This window comes from Protopterus annectens, chromosome 4.part0, assembly GCF_019279795.1.
Source record: "Protopterus annectens isolate FY-2018-M chromosome 4.part0, PAN1.0, whole genome shotgun sequence".
In the NCBI taxonomy this organism is placed as follows: Eukaryota; Metazoa; Chordata; order Ceratodontiformes; family Protopteridae; genus Protopterus; species Protopterus annectens.
The window spans coordinates 579,233,717-579,255,640 of NC_056733.1; the positions used below are offsets into that span (position 1 = coordinate 579,233,717).

Here is a 21,924-nt window from a genome sequence, read left to right on the forward strand (position 1 = left end):
AAGGAAAGATATGCATCCCCCTTATCCTGCAAAAGGCAATCACAGGAACAAGGCATTTGGTGAAGACCCATGTGGCAGTAGAGAGGCTAAAGGGCAAAGAAGAGAACTAAACATGCAAGGAAGAAACAGAGAAACACAAATATTTCCAGAAATGAGGATGAGCAGGGATGTGAAGATAGGCATCCTTGAGATCCAGACAGCTTAGGAAAGCCTGAGGTAGAAGAGGAAACAGAGTCTGAAGAGACAGCATTCAAAAGGAAGGATCCTTCAGGAAGCTATTGAGCTGAGAAAGATCCAGACTGGGCCTCTAGGTGCAATCTTTCCTGGGAACTAAATAACATTCTGAAATAAAACCCCTTCCCCCTTTGTGGAGCTGAAACTGCTTGGATGGTGATTTGAGACAAAAGGTCCTGAAGCGCATCGAGAAAAAAGGGCAGCTGTTCCTGAGGAGGCCGAGGAATGCCCAAAAGAGGAGGAAGGGATTTCCACACCATGAAGTATCCCTGATGAATGATAGACAGAACCCAAGAATCCTGAGTGACCTTTAACCAACTGGGAAGTGACAGGGAAAAACAAAGTGATAAAGGAATCTGACTTAAGATGAAAGGAAGAAGACAGACAGAACCTGTCTTGCCTGGAAAAGGAGGCTTCTGAGAAGTAAGAGTTTGAGTAGACTTAGCAGGAGGAGCCCTTCTACAACTCTTTTTACCTTACCTTTGGGAGGAGAGCAAAATTGTCTACATACAAAGGCAGGGTTAGTAGGGTAATTCTTCTGAAATTTAGGCACAGGAAAACAAAAATATGTTTCAATTCCTGTAAGGCCTTGCCCTTTTCTTACAGGGACTTTAAAAGCTCAGCAGCTGCAGAACCGCATAGATCTTTATTATTAAGGGGAGCATCCATCAATTTATCCTTAACATCATCACATAAAGACTGGAGGAGAAGCCAAGAAAAAACATCTGAAGACAGAACCAAAAGCAGCAGCTCTAAAAGAAGCATCAGCTGCATCATAACTACATTTAACAGAATGGTGAGCCACTTGAGAACAGCATCCCAACAAACAGAGGGCCTAAACCTTCCCTTCAGAATCAGGAAGGTCAGAAATAACCCAAGCGTTAGCAAGAAGAGTTAAGACATACCTGGTCATATGGGTCTGATAATTAATAGCCCGAAAGGCCACAGTAGCAGCAGTATATACCTTTTTGCCCAGCTGTTCCATGGCCCTACTGTCCTTGTCAGAAAGTAGCAGTTTAGTAAAAGGCAAAAGTCTGGACGGTTTGTTTGAAGAGACAGATACAACAGAGGGGTAAGCAGAAGGACATCTGCAAAGAAATTTACAGTCATCAGGCACCTTGCAAGACCTGTCAGGTTTTTTAGGGGCTAGAGATTGAGAATCATGAGCCTAAGAAGCTGCTGAAAAGTGTCCAACAGGGCAGGGACAGCAGAGGGGTTGTGAGACTCCATCTGGAATAGTTCATAATACTGCTTCTGGATGTCAGAAACCGGAGTACAATCCCATTTATAGAATTCCATCATAAGAAAGATGGAATCCCTATAAGAAAGTTCCTCAAAAGGGAGAATTTGGACTAATTGAATCCTCCACCTCAGAACCATAGTCCAAGGGAAAAGGATTCTGACAGGAATAAACCAAGGACTCTTCCAGAGTGTCCAATTTCTCATCAGAAGGGTCCCGTTACCTAGGCCTCTTAAGTGGAATAGAAGACTAAGGGGGGGGGGCATTTTTAATCGATACTTTTAAATGCTTCATTTTATCATGTCCCCATAAATAAGGGTATGCCTGAACCAGTTTTATGTCGGTGTTTGAGAAAAAAAAAAAGACAAAAAAAGACCGTAGGGGTGTAAGAAAAGACACTGGGGAGACTTCAAGGTCATGAGCCCATTAAACAACCCCTGTGTAAAATCTTGCCATTCATGGAGGGGATCTTTAGAAGCAGGAGAAATGTGTTTAGTTTCCTGATTTTTCTTCTAAAGGATGTCGACCTTAAAGACCTTGGGAGATTTGGACTGTTGCTGACAAAGTAGATGGACTCTTCCCCCTAAATGAAAATCTACGGAACTCATAGGTTCATACTAGGCTATCTGCCCTGGGGCAATTATAAGCCTAGCCCGATTCTGTATGGCTTACGCCACCCCTTGATTTGAGTATACTGTGCCTCTGTCTAATAGTGACATGGGAGTAATCCCTGGGACAAACCTACGATCCCCCATCCACCTATCGAGATTCTTCTTGAAGAGATTCAGTGAGGTGCTCTGCCTCACATGAACTGGAATTCTATTCCAGAGCGAAGGGAGCCTCTGGGTTATGAACCTGTCCCTCCAGCAAGTTCTATTTATTTCTGTGCTGAGGTTCAAGTCCCTCGAGCGTGTGGCTCTAAGGGATTTAGATTTACTGAGGTGGAGCATGTCCATTAATTCTGGATTTGACATAGCTTTGTATGTCAGGCATAGATCGCCTCAAGTAGGCGGTATGCAACTGAGTAGAGCTGGAGTTTTTAACCGAGCAGCATATGGCATCTGTTTGAGACCCTTGATCCTCTTGGTGAGATACTTTTGGGGTCTTTCTAATTGCTGCAGGTGTCGGGTAAGGTACATCCCAAAAGGGGCATTGTATTCTATGATGAGCCTGATGAGGGATGAATAAAGGGGCATGATTACCTCTCTTGATCTAGATGTGAAACCCTTTGTGATGAGGTGGGCTATGTAGAAGGTCTTTCTAACCACTTTGGCAATGTGGTTTTCAAAGGAGAGATTGCTATCAACTTGGGTCCCCAGGTCCCTAATAACTTTCTCTGTACTTAATGGGTTTCCACCTATGTGGTAATTTGTTGGCACATTGTTTTTGCCAAAGGGTATGACTATACATTTTTTGGCATTTAGCTTTAAACCATGGCACTAGCACCAGTTATCTGTCTCTGTGAGACCTTTTTTAAGGATGTTTGTGTCAGCTGGAGAGTTGATTATGGCACCCAGTTTGCAGTCATCTGCGAACTTGGTGAGCCATAGTCCTCCCACGTTTGCCTGTACCTCGGAAAAGTATATACCGAACAAGAGTGGTCCCAGGACAGAACCCTGTGGGATGCCACTTGTGACCGGTTTTGAGTCTGACATGGCTCCAGCAACTCTCACTCTGTGGGTTCTGTCTTTGAGCCAGTTTGTGACCCATCTTGTGACATAGGGGTTTATATTTAAGCTGGATAGCTTATCTATGATGCCCGAGTGGGGTATTGTGTCAAATGCCTTTGCAAGGTCCAGATAGGCTGTGTGGACTACCTTCCCTTCATCTATGGCTTTGGTGACTGTTTTGAAGAAGTCAACCAGGTTCAAAAGGCAGGATCTGCCCTTGACAAAGCCGAACTGGGTAGGATCTAGTGTCTGTAGGTCCCCAATGTCTTTGTTTATGAGCTCCATGATGATCTTCTCCATAGCCTTGCAGACTAAGCTGGTCAGGCTTATGGGGCGATAGTTTCCAGGGTCCGTAGAGGCTCCATCTTTGTGGAGTAGGACCACTGTTGCTGTACGCCATTCTGTGTGCACATATCCTGTAGTGAGGCTGAGATTGTATAGCTGTTTTATTTGAGGGATTAGTTCCTCTTGGAATTCATGTAGGACGCAACCTGGGATGCCATCTGGTCCCATGGAAGCAGTGTTTTTTGCTTTGGAGAGGGTAGCCTTCACAGGATAGATACTTGCTCTTTTGGGGGGGGCGGGGGTGGAGAAGTTTGCACTGAACCTGTCTGCGAGGATATTGGCAATGTCTGTGGGTTCAGTGTATTTTTTGTCATTTAGAATCAACTCAGAACAAGTCTGGGAGTTGCATCCCAGGTTTCTAACATAACTGAAAAAAGCCTTATGATTGTCTTTGGTGTCCTGTGCAATTTTTCTCTCGAAGCTGGCCTTGGAGGATTTTATGAGGGATCGTAATTTTTTGCTAGTACTGATCAGAGATGCCTTCCCTATTAGGGATTTTGCTCTATCATGTAGTAGCTTCCTCCTCCTGTTGTACAGTTTATTTATGGCAGGGGTCCACCAGACTGGACGCCTGCCTTTGGATGATTGGGTCTTGGTTTTGTTTGGGATAGCATGATCCATGCATTCCTGGAGATGTCCGTAGAATGCGTTTATATAGGATTCTGCAGTTTGGGCCGTAGATTCCACTGGCCCTGGGGCCTTGAAGGATTCCACTTTGGTTTTGAGAAGTGAGAAGTTCGCTTTTGAGAAGTTTTTCGCTGTGGTTTTCTGGGCTGGGGGTGGGGTCGGGATGTGGACATCCAGTGAAATTAGTTTATGGTCTGATCTTACCAATGAGGGATATACTTCTGGTGTGGAGCATAGAGTCCCCGTGTTGGTAATGATCAGGTCTAGTATGTTGTCCCCTCTTGTGGAAGTGGTGACTAGTTGTTCCATAGCATTTGAGTTTATAATTTCCAGGAACCTTTGGGCTAAGGTGCTGGGGCTTGAGTAGTGCTCCCAGTCAATGTTTGGGTAGTTGAAGTCGCCCAATATAATGGTGTTCGGAGAGATCTTCATGTTCTCCAATGTTTTCAGGAAAGCAGAGTGGGATTCCTAACTTTGAGAGGGTGGTCTGTAGGATGCTATAAACTGAAAAGCAGTCTTGCCCACTGTTAGTTGCACATGGATGGTCTCCGATACTTCGTGCAATGCCACTAACCTGGAGGTGTGGATATCCTTGATAAATATGGAAACTCCCCCTCCTTTTGTGGTTCGGTCCGGGTTTTGGGGCCGAAAAGCATGATATGAGGTACAGCCTGGTAGTGCTGAGGTGCTCTCTGGAGCCTTGAACCAGCTTTCTGTCACTGCACAGATATCGATGTTCTCCATACTGAGGAGAGCTTCGAGTGCGTGCATCTTGAGGTTAAGACTTCTGGCGTTTATCAGCATTACCCTTAGTTTCTTGTTCCTTGTGCTGTCTATGGGGGTGGGTTTGACTTTTGAGCCTTGCCTAAAAAAGGCACTATGGGGGTGGCAAGAGCCTTTGCTAATATCCGAAAGCCCAGTAGTGACAGGTGCAAGCCGTCCCTGGCGAAGCAACGTGGCTTGTCGAGCATGTCATCCCAGGCTGGCAGACACTGGATCCCCTTTGAATGACACCAAAATTTTAGCCAATTGTTAAAATCGACCATTTTGTCTTTGTACTGTGGCATCATTCTAGGTGAGGGTAAGATGCTGCTCAAGGTCAGGGTCATACCAGCCTGGGCTACATGATCAGAGAGCTCCTCTATGTCTCTCTTCATGTAGTCCAGGGAGGTACGTCTCAGGTCATTCACACCAGCATGTACAATGACTGAGTCATATTTGTATTTGCTTTGGAGTGACCTGAGTGCTTGCATTATGTGGCGGATCCTAGCACCCGACAGGCAGCTCACCGTGACCTTCTCTTTATTCAGCCTGGTGAGTGTCTGACAATAGAGTCACCTATTACAAGAGTATCAGGTGTGTTATTCAGCCTTAAGGGCTGTGGCTGCTTGGCACACTGACTTTGTGGGTTATGTGCTGTGCGTGTTTTGTTTTGAGGTAGCGTTTGCTTGGATGTCTGCTTTGGAGGTCTCTGTTGCTTAGGTAGATTTTTATTTAGAGCCTCCGAGTATGTTTTTGTGTATTTATGTATTTGGTTCGCTGATGTGGTGGGACTATGTGATACTGGAATTGTGTTGTGTGAGGTTACCTTCTCCTCCTGACTGGTTACACCAGTTTTGAGATGAGAGAGCTCAGCCTCCAGTTGGCTAAATAGTTGCATCTCTCACATATATTTGAACCTGTTTGGAGGAGGAGAGGGTTGTCCGTGTACATGAGACAGTTGTAACATTGCCTCAAAATTCCCAGATTCACCAGCTGGACTGGAGAGGAAACCACTGACTGACCTTTGGACATGCTAGAGTAATATAGGGAAACTGAATTTAAGATGGACCAATAGAGGACAGGGTAATCGTAGAGAGTATAAGAGTAAGTAGTGCTTATGGTCTAATAGTGCTAATTTGTAGGATTACTTAATTGGACCAGTGAAGGGCTTTAGAATGAGAATATGGTGTTTAAATTGAGAGATAGAGCAGTTCTAAGGGGAAAAAGTGAAGAGCAGACTTTGTGGAGCCAGGAATAGTTTAAACCCAATTAGGCGGCGCTGCCCGCTGTTGCGCTATCCTCAAAAACACGCAAAACCGTGCAAAAGAGAGTTTTAAGAGAGGAAGATGAAGGAGTTTTGGAATTGACCCAAAATGGCCAATAAAACTACAGTTTCAAGTCAGTAACCACTCCCACAGGGGCAGGCAGGCTGCTCAATGTTTTTCACTGCCACTGATCAACAGAGAGACTTCCCTTTAGCCCAAGCAAAAATGGCCTCACAGAAACTTACAAACAGTTCAAGAACAGCAAGCCTGTAACTGAACTTTTTTAAATCTCAGAAAAGTGGGAAAAAAGCAAGATTTTTTTTGTTTTTTTGTTTTTTTCAGAGATAGCAGAGGTTCTCAAGTATCAACAAGTTATAACAGTGCAGTAAATGACCCCCACACAAGAGTGCTAGGCCAAAGACAGATAAAATGCAAGTTTTGAGAAAAAAACGATTTTAAGAATAAGTGCAAACAGGAAATTCAGTAAACAGCTCTAGCTCTCCTCACTCTCTCAGATATTATTAACTGAGGTTCTCCCTAAATATCCGTAATGGACATCTGCAGAGTTTCAGAGGATGTGCTAGATGCTGGATCATTGCTGTCCTCTGAAGCAGTCGCTGCAGAGGAATCCAATGAACACACAGATGGGTCCTCTGGGCTTTCACCAGCCTCTAGAGAGACATCCAGGGGAGGCAGTACAGCAGCTGAATCTGACGTAACATTTTTTGGTCTTCTTGGCAGACAGCTGACTTTTGGGATGGGACAATTCTGCCTCCGCACCCTGCACCAACAACTTAACACATTGGTTCTCCAGGTAGACAGACAAGGAGGAGAGACGACTATGAAGGGTCTTAGGGACAAATACTTGACAAACTGAGCAGACAGTATGGTCGTGAGATGCACCCAAACAAAAAAAGACACTGCTTGTGATGGTCCTTATGGAGAATATGGAGAATCTGTGGGGAATCGGTCTCCCACACTGACATTTTTTCTTTCTGGATGACATGCAACCTCACAAACAAGAGAAAATGAGACCAGAAGAAAACCCCAATGGAGCACTTATCTGAAAATGGCTGGAGCATTTAGACTGATGATTGAAGATGGCATTCGGACTGGTAGCAAAGATGTTCTGAGGTATGTACATCATCCTGTATATCCTAAGTCATAAGCAGAAAACATACATGTGACTTACAATGTCCTTTAAAATCCTAAAGCATTGTATACTGGTGGGATGCTGTGCTAACCTAGGCAGTAAGAATACGGTAACAGTGATACAGAAGGAAATCATTTATGTCAGTTGGGGATTCCATGATTGCTCCTAATTTGCATTCATCTGAAAATTTGGTCAGCCAGAGGCCCTTGACTTTGGCCTTGACTTCTGAGAAGTAGATACTGAAAAGGAGCGGTCCAAGGATCAATCCCGGAGGGACTCTGCTGGTGACTCCTCTTTATAGAGGTGAATTCCTCAGTTCCAACTTCCTGGAGCCTGTCTGTGAATCAACTGGATATCCATCAGGTGGCATGGGTTTATATCCAACCTCCTGAGTTGGTCAACAATGGGATATTGTGTCAAATACCTTAGCCAGGTCAAAGTACACAGTATGAACCATTCTGCCCTTGTCCATTGCATTGGTGACCTTCTCAAAGGAGAGCACCAAGCTGAGTAGGCATGAACTGCCCATGACAAAACCAAACTGAGTTGGAGCCAGTGTCGAGAGGTTTCTTATGTCATTATTGACTATCTCATAGTACTACTTTCCATGGCTTTGTATATGAAACTAGTTGAGGCTTATGGATCTGTAGTTTCCAGGGTCTGTAAATGTCCCATCATTGTACAAAGGATGATTGCTGTTCTCCATTCAAGAGCCATGAAACTTGTTCAGAAGCTACAGTTAAATAGTGATTCCAGAAGCCCTGATAGGTCTTGTTTCACGTTACTTAGAAAGCAGCTTGCGATACTGTTAAGGCCCATCGATGCAGTGTTCTTGGCCTTAGAGAGAGAATTCAGTACCTGTTCCACAGTGATAGTAAGGGGGAATTATATTTGATGGTATTTCCCCGAGGGAAGGCTGGGAGGAAAAGGGGTAAAGTTCATGCTGAATTTGTCTGCCAGTAGGTTTGCTACATCTTCTCTCTCAGTATAGGCAACTCCATTAACAATGAGGTCTGCACACAACTGTGAACTCCCTTTGAAGTTACAGACACAGCTAAGAATGCCTTGTTGTTGTCCTGGTCTGGGAAGCTAAATTTACCTCTCATTTTGCTTTGGTAGATTTCATTTTTCCTCTGAATAGTTTATCATGCTGGATGCTGCACCTCTTAATTTTTGCCACTATTATTATTTCAGATGGCACAATGGATTGTTACCTCACAGCAAGAGGTTCTCTGGTTTAATTCTCGGGCTGGGATGCCGTCTGTATGGAGTCTGCATGTCCTCCCGGCATTTGTGTGAGTTTCCTCCAGGTGTTCCAGTTTCCTCCCACATTACTAAGGCATGCATCTGGAGTATTTCTCCCCAGGCCTCCGCTGAAAATTGGCTAGTTCCAAGTCAGACTTTCCTAGTAAACAAATGTTAAATAAATAAATAAATAATCTTATTTCTGTTATACAGCCCATTGATGTTGCAATTCCAGTGGGGTGGCTTGTTTTGAGTAAGCTCTGTACTTATTCTTGGTGGGTGCAGCTGCCTCTATGAAGCTATTAACATGCTTGAGGAGAATTTCAAATGCATCATCCTGTTTAACCAACTGTTTGACATTTTTAATGTAAACTGAGACACCTCCACCTTTACTCCATGCATGTGCAGTAGTTGGTCTTAATGTGTGGAAGGCAGTGTAACTTTTCACTGCCAGGATGCTGTACATGGCTTTAAACCATGGCCTAGTGACTGCACAGTCATCATTCTCTATGGTGAGGACAGCTTGTAAGGAGTGGAGTTTCTTGTCTAGGCTCCTAGCATTGAACTGTAACACCTTTAGATTTTCTTGGTTTTGATTTGCTATGTCAGAAGTATTTTCAGTCTCGCATTGTCTATAAAAGGCACTATGGGGAAGGATAATGTTTTAGCTAATATTCAAAAGCCTAAAGTGAAGAGGTACAGACCATCCCTAACAATGCAGAGTTGGTTTGCTGAGCATCTCCACCCCTAGAATGGCACCAGAAGCTAAACCAATTATTCCAATCAGTCATCTTCTGTTTGCACTGTGTCATCATCCTTGGAGAAGGTAGAATGCTGCTCAATGCTATGCTCATACCAGCCTGGGACACATTCTGCGATGTCTCTCTTCATATAGCCTAGGGAGGTACGTCTCAGGTCATTTATAACCCACAAACACAATAACCAAGTCATACTGGTATTTATGATCCATTGACCTGAGTATGCATAATATGGCAGCTCCTGGCCCCTGATAAGCAAATGACCGTGCTTCCTCCTTACTTATCCTGGTGAGAAGGACATCAGTGTATCTCACAATGGAGACTCCAATGACTAGAACATTGGGTTGTGTAGCCTTATGGCTTTAGAAGTAGAGGGTCTGTGGGATGTGGCTGAATGTGTTGATGTGGGTGACGTTTTGAAAGACTGCATTTGAGGCTGCTGTGGGCATTTCTTATGTGTGCTTCATCTAGGAGTTCTTTGGGGTTTATGTGCATAAATAGATGAATGGTACCACAAAATGTACCTGCATTTCAGAAAAGACTAATGACTGGTGCCAAAGTCATGGTCTTAAACATAACACAAAAAATGCATTATCATCCCCTTTGGCAAGGGTGATGTTCCTGCAAACCACCACAGCAATACCCTAAGCACACAATCAGTAGTGAGAGATCTGGGCACAAAGGTTTACAGCAACCTTAACTTTGATCACCATGTCTCCACAGCGGTAAGAAGGGCACTTTATAATGCTCATCTCATAAGTAAGGGCATTGCCTCCAGAAAAAAAAAGGTTATAACCCCCCTATACTCTTCCCTCATCAGGCCAGTAATAGATTACAACACTCCCTTTGTTATGTTCCTTTCCAAACACCTACAGCAACTGCAGGGACCACAAAGGTTCCTTACAAAGAAGATTCAGGGTCTTCAAGATTTGTCTTATGCGGACAGACTGAAATCATTGTCATCTGTGTCATACAGACTGCTCAGAGGTGACCTGTGCCATGTACTCAGCTTTAATGAAAATGCTGTACATTTGCAACTCAAATGGCACACAGGTCACTTGCTCAGAGAACCTTAACCTGGTATGTGACATCAACAGAACTTGCTGGAGAGACAGATTTGTCAAAACAAAGGTTGCCCCACCTTTGGAACAAGCTTCCTATTCATGTTAAACAAAGCCTCTCATTGAACCTATTTAACAGCAATTTGAATGATTGGATGGGTAACCAGAAATTCACCTTGGGGGTTCTACCTGTGTCCCTCTTGGATAGAGGCAACAGGTGCTGAACTTAGTGTCTGCCTGACTCAGACAGCCTTGGGAACACAGGTTGAACTTGGCTAGGCTTGTAAGGGTCCTCTGAGTTGTTAACCTATGATCCTATGATAGCATATGCGGGTTTGTGCGTCTTCTTTGTGTGTACTACTGACATTAGGAGTGCTTTTATGTGAGAGCTTTGCCTTCAATGACATTATGTAAATACATCTCTCTCGTATCATAAAAGTTTGTTTGAGAATAAGCTGGTTGTCAGTAAACATGAGGCAATTTCTATGCTGCCACAAGATGCCATATCCACAAAGCTGGTCACAGAGATAGAGAAAAAGTTCATATCCATGGCAACAGGACCTTTTTTTTATTGGTTATACAACTGCAGTGAGAATATAGAGTAAAGCCAGGAGTATCTGGTTTGCAGCTCTGGGGACAGTGCTTGTCACTTTACAAACTAGTTGCCCTGTGTGCAACTAGGTACTGGTGAAATTTCAGGCATACCTTTACAGGATAAATGTCAACTCTAGGTTCCTGCTTCTATACAGGGCATTGGCAAAACACATGAGAGGAAACTACTAAAGTAGGCCATGATAATTTATGGATGAAATATCTAGGGATATATTTTGAAGTTATGTTATTCAGTAGCTAATCAAGCAATACTCACTTGAAAAGAAATAATTAGCTTTGTCAAGAATAATGAATGGTGGGGATTCAATTATTAACTACTACCTGGCTACTGCTAGTGCTGGTCTCGCCACAGCTTCATGTTGTTGGGGCACAATGCCCCTTTGCTTCTTCTCTCACCAGAAACAAAACAGTAGCACTAATCCCAAGATGAGAAGCAGGTCACAGGCTCCTTGGTGATCAACAATCTTGAGTTTGTGTTGTAGCTTTTTCCTAGTATATACCTTGAATAGCAACCACACCAAATCAGGAAGGTCCTACATATAAATTCACTGCACAATCAGAGACAGGAATCAATGCCCTCTACTCTTTCTCTCGCCAGAAGCAAAACAGTAGCACAAATTCCAAGCTTGCACGTGTGAAGCAGCTACCAGGCTTTCTCGTGATCAACATCAGTCCCCAGGAAGTAATGTCCCTACACACCCTGTCTCAACAACAGCAAAATGGAAGCACTGATCCCAAGATAATTCTTGAGAGGCAGAATGTGGGCTCTACAGTGTGGTGGTATTGGATTAGATGCTGCAGACTTTAAAGGTACAATTGAAAAATTGGTTAATATTGTCAGAGCTGTAGTGTGCCCTAGACAGATATTAAAGAAGGGGTAACTCAAGCTTTAGCAGTCTAAGGGAGAGCCACTCATTTTAAAAGAGCAGGATAGATTAGATGGGGTGGGCACTTAGTATTCTAGCTCTATGGAATGCAGAGGGATGGCTAATAAATGTAAATGGCTGAAGGGAAGAGACTTCACAAAATTATAATTTTGTACGTACTGACAACAGCCAATGAAAGAGGAGATGGAAAAAAGTTATGTACTCACCATAACATTCCATCTGTGTTGTCGATCTTCATTCATTCTTGACAGATGGGAATCTGTTCCAATCATTAGAACCAGTTAGGCCGTTATACATAGCGAGCCAGCCAAAAACTCTTGAGCCAAGTCTCTACCCACAATGCCCCTGTGTTCATTACCTCAGACTGAGTTTGCAAAATTGCAGCAAGATGAAATATCTACTATAACACTAATAATAATAATAATAATAATAATAATAATAATAATAATAATAATAGAGAGGAAGCCATGTCCAAGGTAAAAACCCTAGCATAAGCCCAGGACAAGGGTATGATCCTCCAGGATATCTGAAAGGAGGGGGGAAAGGAGGGGGGTAAGGAGGGAGAGATGTCAAGAATGAACAATCAACAACAACACAGATAGAATGTTATGGTGAGTACATAACTTATTTTTCCCTCTCCTCTTTCATTGGTTGTTGGCAGTAAGCACAAAACTTCTTTATCTGAGGTTGTTAATCTTCATTTATTCTTGACAGAGTCCCCAGCAAACTATAACCTGGGCGGCTTTAAAGAAGGATATTCTTGAGTGCCATAGAACCAAATTATGCTCTTACCCTGGAGACCATATCCAATTTGTAATGAGTGATAAAAGTATTAGGCATTGCCCAAGTGGCTGCAGCAGATATTTCATCCAGAGAAGCCTTGGAATGAAAAACAGCTTAAGTGGCTATCGAGCTGGTTGAGTGTGCCCTTACAGGAGCACGTAACTTACGATTGTTTTGATCATAAATAAAGGTGATGCAATCTCTTAGCCATTTTGACAGGGTCACCTTGGAGACTGGTTTACCAATCCTTGGTCCTGAAAAGGAAACAAACAGTTGTTCTGAATCTAGCAGCCTTAGTCCTGTCCAAATAAAATCTCAGCTGTCTGTGAACATCACCTTTAAGACAAATTTAGAAAGAAAACTTAGAAAGAAAACTGGTACATGAATGGACTGATTGATGTTCGATTCGGAGACCACCTTAGGAAGAAAGGAAGGATTAGTTCTCAAGGACACTCTATCCTTATGGAAAATTATACAGTAGAGTGTCGATTATCCGAACGCAGCCTAAGAGCACTTACCTATTCAACTTTATAATACAGTATTTCCTTATTTAGAAGGTTAGTTTTAGATTTTATTTTTGGTAGTGGTGCTGCCTTTTAAAGTAATAAGAGGTAACTGGGTGGTTATCTGGAAGTGTTTATGGTGAACGGGGGAACAGTTTCATCTAGTTATAGAGTCAGAGCGAGTATGTGGGGTCTTAACACTGTGTGTTTTGTAACTCCTTCCCAGTGTTACACTGTGGCACAGTTTTATATTACTTTCCACTACCTGATCGTGTCTGATTGTGTGCATTTTACTAGCAGAGTTTACGTAATTTTGTCACCTCATCATAATCCGAGGAATTGATTGTATTTTTATATATGTTGTCTTAAGCGCATCATCGACTAAAATTTCCTTGCCCTTTTAACGTTTGGGTCAAGTGCGTGCCAGGTGCTGTACTCTTGGTTGCAGGGTCATCCCTGTACTGTGCACGTCTGCTTTTCACGTGCATTTACTTCTTGTGAGTGATAGCTATGTACATGCTGGACACATCCTGTCTTTAGCTGAAGGTGGGTTACAATTTTGGATGGCTTCATCAACTGATAGAGCTAAATGAGTTTAAAAAGTAGAGTCTTTACTGTTTAGCACTTCACTTTAGAGAGGTATGTATATTTTTTTGTGCAAAACGTTTTGCAGGTTTTACTGACTCCTCTAAAATTGTACTGTATAAACATTCCACATAGATGTGCTGTTGATAAATCAGTTTGTAAAAGGCAGTGAAGTAACCTGGCCTCTGGTCTCCATGCAGCAACATCTGAGGACAGGAGGGGACTTGCTTCTCGGGCAGCAGGACAGGAGAGGGGGGAGGAGAGTTATTACCAAGGTTCCCACCCAGTCCTCAGTGCTGTGGATTTCCCATTAGTTGTATGCATTGTGAAGATTAAGGCTAAGAAAGATTGGCAGCTTTCACAGCCAGACAACAAAGGAAGGAGCTGATTTCCTTTTCAATTAAGCAAAACTAAGTATGGCTGGAAATATACATGCATACTAACTGCTACAAGATTTTTAAGAGATTCAGCACCACCATAAAAAACTTAACATAGCTGAAATCTTTATGAAGAACTTTTTTTGTATTTGTTGTTCTGCTTTAGTTATGCGTTTTAAGTGACAGTAAAGTACCAGCAGCTTGACGTGAGTAAATACTAAAAACACAAAATAATAAATGTGAAAACTGACTGACCCAAAACCATAACAGCTGTTCATTACTTCCACTAAAATACTGTAGTTAATCGGACCAATTATATATCTGATTATCCGAACTACCCTAGGTCCCAATTAGTTTGGATAATCTACTCTACTGTACATGGCAGTTTTGCACAAAGTGCCTGTATTTCTGAAACCCTTCTGGCAGAGGTAATGGCGACTAGAAAAAGGGTTTTCCAGGAGACGAATTGGAGTTGACAAGTAGCTGCTGGCTCAAAGGGAGACCATACCAAATGTTGCAAAATGAAAGTAAGATTACATGGTGGTAATGGATCCTTGAATGGGGGTTTTATACAAATGAGTCTTTTAAGAAAAACTTTACAAAAGTGATGGGAGATTAGGGATTGGTCACCATAACCATTGTGAAAATTAAGAGATAGCTGCTAGAGTAACTGCGATGGTAGAAGCAGCTGCCTCTTGATTAAAAAGATCCACCATAAATTCTAAGAGATTTTCAGCAGGAGCTGAAAAGGGGTCTAGATTATTCTCAGAAACCCAGAGAGAGAATCTTTTCCATTTGCTGTCGTACAACTTCCTGGTGGATGGTCTATGAGAAGCCAGAATAATTTTTTTGGACAGGGAAAGTAACAGCAGATTGTCTGGCGATTACTGGAACTGGAGGAAGCAAACTGTGAGCTTGAGGGATTGAAGGCCCGGGTGTAACAGCCCTTGGGGGTGTGAGAGTAGATCTGGACCTGGGTCCAGAATCCAAAGTCAGTGAATCAAGTGAAGCCATAGGAAGGGAAACCAAACTTGCCTGGGCCAGAATAGAACAATGAGCATTACTTTGGATCGTAACCTTTTGGCTTTCTTCAGAAAAAGGGGAATAGGGGGGAATGCATACAGGAGACCCGCGGGCAAGTCTAGAAGGTGAGCATCTCTGGGGGACTCTCTCTGTGGAGGGAGTAGAGAAAAGTATGTGCTGCATTTGTTGTTTATTGGGGAAGCAAGCAGGTTGCAGCAACATTTGCCCCATTGGCGAAATGTCTGTTTTGCCACTTTGGGATTCAGAGACCACTTGTGAGGCAGTAATATTTTTTTGCTCAACTTGTCTGCTATCATGTTGGAACTCTCTGGGATGTACATTGCCACAAGAATGCGGTTGGAAAATATTTCCCATTTCGAAACTCTGAGAGCTTCCCGGCAGAGGGGGTATGAATTGCCTCCCCATTGCTTGTTGATGTACCAGACTACTGACACACTGTCTGACTGGATTGCAACTGTTCCCGGAGGAAGAACATTCTGAAAGGCTTGCACTGCTCCAGGATGTTGATGTGCAAATAAGCCTCTTGGGGAGACCAAGTGCCTTGAACTGTCTTTCCCAGATAATGCCCCCCCATTTGGGAGGCGTCCATGGTCACTACAGCCTTTCGTTGGGGGGGACAAAGGGTCGTCCCATCAGTATCTCTTCTGACTCATCCACCAAGACAGGTCTTTCTTGCAATTTTGTGTTATTAAAATTGGGTGACTTAATGGGTGAGTAAGAATGGGCCACTGTGAGGCCAGAAACCATTGAAGTATTCTCATATGAAACGGAGCCATGGGAACTAAGGTGATAGCTGCTGCCATGGAACCCAGGGTTTGCAGAACAAGGAAAGCAGGTACTGCTTGCCTTGGTAATATGGATTGAACTTGACATCTTATTTTCTGGAGCTTGTGAAGTGGTACAAAAGCTATGCAGGAGACTGTATCTAGCCATGCCCCACTGTACTCCAAGTCTTGAGTGGGAGACAGCTGAGATTTTTCATAGTTTAGCTGAGCTGTGTGAATAGATGTGTAATAAAGTCCAAGTTCTGAATGGGCAGATGCCTGGTGGGGGCAGTGAGGAGCCAGTTGTCTAGATAAGGAAACACCTGGAATCTCACATCAGGCCGTGATGGTCGCTATACATTTGAACACCCTGGGGGTTGTGTGAACTGGCAATAACTGGCTCCTAGCCAAAAGCACAGAAACCTTCTTGAGTGCTTGTCTATTTTTATGTGATAATAGGCATCTTGAAGTTCTATAGAACACATCCAATAGACTTTCTCCAGAAGAGGGAGGACAGACTGAACCGTGACAATCCGGAATTTTGTCTGCTGGACAAATTTGTTTAAAAGCTGAAATCTAGTATTGGCCTCTAGTCCCCTGTCCTTTTTGGCGTTAAGAAGAATCTTGAGTAGACTCCAGATTTTAGCTAGTCTGGTGGGACTTCTTGGATGACTCTTATGAAGCAGCCTGTGTATCTCTTGGGCAGCTTGATCCCTTTGATGGGGTGGAACATCCACGATTTTTCTTTGAGAGTGGGGATTTATAGTGAAGGGGATACTGTAGCCTCTGGCAATGATCTTTTGCACACATGAATCAGTTATTTGATGCCAGGCTGACAGGTGCAGAGAAAGTCTTCCCCAACTGCTTCCAGAGGTAAGCAATTGGGCCTCCTTTCAGGAGAGCTGGTAGGGCTGTCCAGAGAAAGAATCTCTGGACCCCTGGTTTCATGGGCCCCCTCTGCCTTGGGGTCAGCGTCTTCCATCTGAGTTCCCCCTCTCTGCCTCGAGGGGAACTGCTTCCACGTGTCATGGAAAGGACCCTGAGATTTTTTGAACCACATTTACCCACTCCTCTGATTCTTGAAAAAGGATCACTGAGGAGCAGAAAAATGAATGCCCACGGCAGACAGGGTCTTACCATCCTTTTCACATCTGACAAGTGTGTCCGTAACCTTAGGGCCAAACAGGGAAGAACCATCAAATGAAGAGTTAACGAATGAAGACTTGAAGGGCTCCGTGAAGTCACACAAGAGCATCCAGGCATGTCACCTAATGGCAATGCCAGAACCCGCTGCCCTGGATGTCTCTTCGCCTGCATGGGCAATGAGTCGAATGGATGAGTTTGAAATAGACTCCAGGGTAGCTAGCTGTGAGGCAATCTTATCTTGTACCTCTCTGGACACAGCCCCAGCTAGAGTTTCTGATAATTCCTTAATCAGGACTCTCTCGAGTCTTGTAAAACGTGAAATAAAATTCAAGGACTTAAGAGCAAAGGTCGAAGCATTGACTCACTTTCTAAATCTGTCCATCGTCATGGACTCCCTGTTAGGAGAATGAACAGTGGGACTCTCATTCGCTAGTTCCTTTTTAGTGGCTGCCATCACCACCATGGCATCTCATGACAAAACCCTTTGGCCAATACTGGTGGTCTTCCAGTGAGGATATTTTGTCCACTCTCCAGGGGATAGGCTCTATGGCATCAGAAGCCTTCCAAATCCACTGCACGATTAGTTTTACCAGGTCATCAGTGGGTGGGGATACCCAGAAGGTAGATGGTGAACATCAAAGGCTTGCAAGTACACTGTTTCCTCCAAGGATGGGTCTTGGGACTTCCAGTCAAACCTCCATTTCAAAATCTCTAGGATGTCTCCAAAAGAGACATCCTCAGGGGGGTGACAGTGGAGAACCCCTCCCCTTCATCAAAATCCATGTCTTCCATGACAGATTCTTCAGAGGAATCCAGATGCTTCCTCTTGCAAGTTCTTTTTCAGGGTGGCTTCTCAGTGGGAATCTCTGGGGAGGACTCTGAAGAAGAACAACCGTGTACATGGGTAACTTGAAGCTTCTGTGCTTGCTGTCCTGTTGCAGAGATAAGTGTCAACTCTGGACCAGAGGAAAGGGAAACATGGCACTCCAAAACAGGTGGGACTAATCGGGAGACTGTACGGGCCAAGGTCCTCTCCACAATCCAAAAGACAGCACCCCCATGAACAGGAGTGGGAGCCCAGAACTGAGAAAGCCCACCTCGGAATAGAGGTCACACTCTGCTCAGAGGAGTCATCCTCCAAGGTTGGAGCCAGGGAAGGACCTGTAATCACCAAGGTTTCTGGAACCAAGATTGGCACCATACCCAAAGTGGGTGCCGACCCGGGAACCACGGTGTATACACCTAACGGTACCAAAACAGCTGGTACTGGGGTATCGAAGTGCTGGGCTCCAAAACTGCATAGTCAGAGGAGAATAATTAGGAGCCACAGAGGAAAAGATCCTCGATCCAGATGGGAAAGAGGGATGAGGAGGGGCAGGGATACTTCTGGCCAGTAACAGCTGATCTACCAATTTAACGACAGCCAGTTCCGAGAGACTCCTGGAGGACTGAACCGAAAGGGCCAAATGAGACTCACGGCATTCTAAAAATGGACTTGGCACTTGCCCTACATAGGGCTCTATTATAAGAAAATATCTTGTCCTGGGCAATTCTAATATAGGTTTCGGTGCTGAGAGGGTAGATTGAAATTGTGAAAGTGGCGATGTAGCAGGTTGTACTGAAATAGTTGAAGTCGGTGTCCAGCCGGTAACCATAGGAGTCAGTGCCGACAAGCAAGTTAGTTGATGGCACCATAGAGGCTGATGGTGCTGAGGAGTCACAAATCTATAATCTAACAGCTTTGGTCACCTGTTCCGAAGAATGCAGAACCGAGGATTTCTGTTTGGGAGCCTCTGGAACCAAGGGTGAGGTCGGTACAGACAGGCTTTTCTTTTCTGAAGGATCCTGTTTTATGTCTGCCTTGGACAAGGCTTTACTGAAGGGGGATTTAAGGAGACCTTTGAGCAAGAGCTTGTTCCGATGCTCTGCCAAGGTGCTTTGACAGAACCCCTTACAAATTTCACAGTCCAGTTCCAAATGAGATGACCCTAAGCAGTATACACAAGAAAGATGCCCATCAGAACTGGCCATTTTCCTATCACAGTCTTTACAATGTTTGCAACCTGATATACCCTTAGGGGGTTTGTCAGGAGATTTTTCAGTCATGGTTGGTTTGTCAGACATATCCAAAAATGAAGGGCGACAATAAAAATACACCCAAAAACAAAAAACACACTCGTACACCCACCCACACACACACACACACAAGAGGAAGGAAGAAAAGAGAAGAAATGGGGCTAGTACCAATGACTGTATGAAGAAAAACCTGAGGTGTTAGAAAAATGGTGGGTAGAGAAGGAAAATGCAGTGAAGTACAATAGAAGAAAAAACAATAGAACAGAAAGGAGTTTAAGGTTAAAGATTTAATTTTCTCACTAAAAGCTTAGCTGAGAGAAGGCTGACTCATCTTGCTGACAGAGTGGCAAACGAGATCTGAGGTAATGAACACAAGGACATTGTGGGTAGAGACTTGGCTCGAGAGTTTTTGGCTGGCGTGAGCTGTATAAAGGCCAAGCCGGTTCTGAGGATCAGAACCGATTCCCATCTGTCAAGAATAAAAGAAGATTGACAACATCAGATGGATATTTAATATGATAAAGATTAACAATAGCATTTAATATGATAAAGACTAAATTGTGGCTACACTTTAATAATCATGCAAAGATTTTTCCCCTGTATAACTTTATCTGGAAACATAAGAATATTTATAAAAACAAAGCATTTGTCTCTATGGTCCGGTGTATGTCACCTAAGGTGCAGTGTATAAAATAAAATGTCCACACAGCTACATATAACATCAGCTTCAGTACTGTAGCTGCAGCAAGACAAATTTGAGCTCCCAAAAAAGGGAAGCAGTCAAAACATAACCATGTACACTAGAATTAATGTCTATACCAACGTGAAACTTCCTACTGGCCCACTGGAAAACCTATGGTAGCTTATACCAGCAAGACTCATCTTAGATGGGAGACTAAGGGTATTAAAGCCATTTTACTGACTGAATGTAAGCCTTGTACTAACAAACAAAAGTCTAATGTGAATTGCTAAAGTACGCTAGCACACAACTAGATGAATGGTGCTACAAAATGTACTCTGCATTTTAGAAAAGACAATAAAATGCATAAATACGATACCTTGAAATTTGAAGAATATACATATACTGCCAGTGGTTTCTCTCTCTTTCTTATAATGTTTATTGCTTCTTCAAGAGCACAAACCTTTATTATAGGGAGGACAGGACCAAAGATGTCTTTCTCCATGATTGGATCATTTTCCTTCACATCCAGTAATATTGTTGGAGCTTTATAAAACATGGGAAAAACAAAATTACCACTCACTAAAGTTTTGGTACAGAGAAGGCATTTATTCCAGGAAACTACACTCTCTAAATTAACTCTTTCAAGCCTATAGCATCTTTTTGTATTCTTCCAGTTAACACCCATAGGTCCTTACGGTGTTCAGACATTTTTTGGGTCTGTCAACCTTAACTGAGTCATATTAGAAAGCACATTATGTAATTAAAATGATACTATGATTGTTAATCTCAGATGTTCTGCCATGGACAAATTAATGACAGAGTTTCCCTCATTATTCATATTTTCATGTTTGGATTGATATTTTCATAACTCAGCAACCTACATGTTATTGTGTGGCACAGTATAAAATACCCTGGTGGGAGAAAGAAAAGTACATTGTCAATTTGCAATTGCAGTACACTATACTGGATATATTGGTAGTTACGTGCTAGTAATTATGAAAATGTGAAATATTCCCATATGTACTTAATATTTCTAAAACTGGATGACTTCCAAACTATAGCATGGCATCAGACAAAACCTTAGAAAACTGTCATATCTGCACTCAAGATGTACATCTTGAAAGATATTCATGGTTATTGATAGTTAAACAAATAATAATTTTTCGTATGTCTGTAAATATCTTAGTAAAATGCATAAAGTAAAGAAAATTTTTGCTGTCACGTGAAAGCATATGTGCAGCTAACAAAAGTAAGTTGGCAAAATACATCTAGGTTATATATTTTCCAAGACATGACAACTTGTTTGTGAAACAGACAAAAGTTTTATTCTGGTTTTGTATTAATAAGAATATATTATAGTACTGATGTCAAGATGGTGACAGTAGTGACGGTTATTAATGCAGATGACTTTATTGATTACATTGCTGTTTATATTATTTTAGTAGCTTTTATTGTTCACAAAATATTTGCATTTCTTTGGGTTATAATTTTTAAGTTGATTTCCCAGAAAATGCTGTGGAATGTAACGTGTGTAGGCTACTAGAAGCATAACATTCCATATCACATAGGTGTTAATGAGCCAAGTGTTTTAAAAATATCAAATACCCCAAAATAATGTGATTTGGGTATAAAAACATAATGAGCAGTACTAAACTACATAAGCACACTGTAATACTTATGCAACAGGTGCTCTAAACCAAGACAAATTTCCACCAGAGAGCAATACTCTGTGTAGTGCTCAAGTTTCTGTCACTTTTGTTCTTGAGCTCTACGTTACACCAATACGAATCAGAGCAAGTATTTATAAATGCTGAATGTTGGATTGCACTGGAGCTGCACTGTAGAAAATCATGGTTAAAATATACAGTTGATAAGGCAGATGGCTACTACAAAACACAAGACAATAATCATACTTCCATCTATGTGGCATTGCAAAACCAAGCACCAAATATACCATTATATTCAAAATGGAGACGACTGCTATGCTCTTAACAGGGCTTTACTATGACGACTGTAGCATCCAGATGAACAGAAAGTTATACACTTGCTACAACAATAGATCTGAATGATCATGGTCAATTTTCTTCAAACCATTAGGAGTGAAA

The 21,924-nt window shown here is 42.7% G+C and overlaps 1 protein-coding gene across 1 annotated transcript in view; it reads right to left on the reverse strand.

Moving 5' to 3' along the window:
* LOC122799448 (aldehyde dehydrogenase family 3 member B1-like) overlaps nucleotides 1-21,924 on the reverse strand; it is a 589,363-nt gene that overhangs the window by 169,437 nt on the left and 398,002 nt on the right. The window contains exon 8 of the mRNA XM_044068509.1: nucleotides 20,196-20,362. Within this exon, the coding sequence (XP_043924444.1) occupies nucleotides 20,196-20,362 (167 nt within the window). The remainder of the gene's footprint in view (nucleotides 1-20,195; nucleotides 20,363-21,924) is intronic.